The 2,440-nt window shown below is 35.8% G+C and overlaps 1 protein-coding gene across 2 annotated transcripts in view; it reads right to left on the reverse strand.

The window, feature by feature from the left end:
• LOC101511203 (protein SEMI-ROLLED LEAF 2) overlaps positions 1–2,440 on the reverse strand; it is a 14,864-nt gene that overhangs the window by 9,001 nt on the left and 3,423 nt on the right. For both annotated transcript variants that reach the window (XM_004493448.4, XM_004493447.4), the window contains exons 7-9: positions 1,908–2,113; positions 1,618–1,814; positions 1,218–1,510 (exon numbers count right to left, since the gene is read on the reverse strand). In XM_004493448.4, coding sequence (XP_004493505.1) covers positions 1,218–1,510; positions 1,618–1,814; positions 1,908–2,113 — 696 coding nt within the window. The remainder of the gene's footprint in view (positions 1–1,217; positions 1,511–1,617; positions 1,815–1,907; positions 2,114–2,440) is intronic.

Below are 2,440 nucleotides of genomic sequence, written 5' to 3' on the forward strand. Positions count from 1 at the left end.
CTTGGACAGAATTTTGGTATAATAATACTTTCAAAAGTTCAGCAGCAATCACTCTGTTTAGAGCTGTGTATGGGAGAGATCCACCATTGTTGATAAAAGGGTGTGCGATTCCATCCAAAGTTGAAGATGTCAATCAACTGGTCCAAGCCAGAGATGACATTTTGAAGGAACTCCAGCAGAATTTACTTCATGCCCAGGATCAGATGCGAGTTCAAGCTAATAAGCACAGGAGATTGGTGGAATTTTCAGAAGGGGATTGGGTCTATTTGAAATTACAGCCTTACAAAATCAAATCCTTAGCCTCAAGACCCTATGCTAAACTGGCTGCAAGGTTCTATGGTCCTTATCAGGTGCTATCTAAAGTCGGTCCAGTAGCCTATAAACTCCTACTACCTTCTCATTCTAAAATTCACCCAGTTTTCCATGTCTCTCTTTTGAAAAAAGCCTTACAGCCCCATCAGCAGCCCCAACCTCTCCCTCCTATGTTGAATGAAGAGTATGAACTCCAAGTAGAACCAGCTGATATAGTAAACTGGCGTGAAGATCAGCAAGGATTAGTGGAAGTTTTGGTCCTTTGGAAGAATCTACCTACTTATGAAAGTACTTGGGAGAGTGCAGCTAAATTGCAGGAACTATTTCCAACTTTTCCCCTTGAGGACAAGGTCATTCTTTTAGGGGGGGGTATTGATACGAATAAAAATAAGTTTGGGAATGTATATGTGAGAAGGAATAAATAGTTAGTTAGTTGGTTAGTTAGTTAGTTTTGTTTTGAGCTTAGCTGTCATTCTGTTAGAAATTGGATCCAAAACAGATTACTATAAATAGCAATCTGTTAGGAGCAGTTAGGGTGGTTAGGAAGAAGTAGAATTGGTTGGACTGATTCATAGGGAATCAGGAATTTTCTTCTCTAAGCTTGTAACAAGTTCTTCATTGTGAAATAATACATTCAATTCAGAAACACCTTGATTCTTAATAGCATTCTTCTAGTCTATCCCTAATTCCTCTTCTCTGAGTTACCAGTTGTAACAATCACACATGATGCCACTTTGTTATGTTAGTTTCTAAAATATCTTTGCAAATATTTACACGAGATATGATTGGATGCATGCATGTTTACACTGATAGTGCATACAAATAAAATCCAATCAATAAATACTTCAAATATTCTGAAAGTTTGGGCATAAACTTGATTGAAAGTTGTGGGAAGAGTGAGGTACCTTATTTGCTAACTGAACAAGGCATTTATCCACAACTTTCCTGAAATTCTTATTCCAATTGATTACATCATTGTCCGGATTTGAGTTATCTAGGCAACAGTGTATGGTCTTCCGCAAATGTCTCATCATGTCACTTACTGAACCGATTATTGATACAGAAGGTTGAACCTTTGCATATTGAGCAAGTGAAGTGGCCACCTCAACAATGTCCAGTTGCATGTTGGGTTCTTTAAGGACAGTTTTATGATCTAAATGCTTAATTAACATTGACAGCAATACATGTGTGTTTTTCTCTGCAACAACCAGATGGAGGAAAAATGATAGAGAAAACTTAAGAGTAATTAACAAAAGATTATATGACATAGGAGAACTTTATGGTCAAGCAAGAAAAATAGTATACCAGAATCATCCATCAAAAATAGTATATCCTTCAAAACAGAAAAGGCAAGGCCATGGTTTATAGACCATAAATTTCCGTTATCGAAGTATCGGAATAAAGATTCCATTACGCGACGTATAGTAGTCCCTTCCTTGGCTAAATTGGCCATATTATGTAGACATACCCCAGACCAAAAAGAGGGATTCTTGTCATCTTCCCTGTATTAATTTATGGAACATAAACATTGAAAGTTAATGATATAAATAGAAGACAATCCATTTCAAAGAATTTCTGCTGAATAAAACAATTACATTGCAAAATTTACTTCGCCTTTGTCGTTAACAACTTTACTCCAAGGCGGATTTCTCTTTTTGACATCTAGCAAAGGAGAGGTTTGAGCCTCATTGGTGGTGTCGGGATCCCACTTATTCTCAGTACCTTGTTCCTCGTTAATGTTATCAAGACTTGTGGAACTTTCCTTAGGAATTTCATAGTTTTCCAAGACAGCTGAAACAATCTATAATGCAGTAAAAATTTCAGTATACATCAAACAAGATATTTGATAGTTTTTATCAAAACCAATATAAATTACATGAGGATAGAATCAAAACTTGCTAGTAAATGTCAGAAACTTACCTAGCAAGGAATGAAACAATAAATGATAAACTGATAATGATTTTTTTTCAAGAGAGAACATAGACATGATGCAAATTGGATTAAAATTCCCTCACTCTTATAAAGCTCATACGTAAGAGTATGAAATTTTGTCAATTTGACAAAGATTGACTTAATGGAGGGATATTACAAAATCTTCACATCAAATTAAGCCTGTAAAATCCCTTTG

This window comes from Cicer arietinum, chromosome 3 (assembly GCF_000331145.2).
Source record: "Cicer arietinum cultivar CDC Frontier isolate Library 1 chromosome 3, Cicar.CDCFrontier_v2.0, whole genome shotgun sequence".
Lineage (NCBI taxonomy): Eukaryota > Viridiplantae > Streptophyta > Magnoliopsida > Fabales > Fabaceae > Cicer > Cicer arietinum.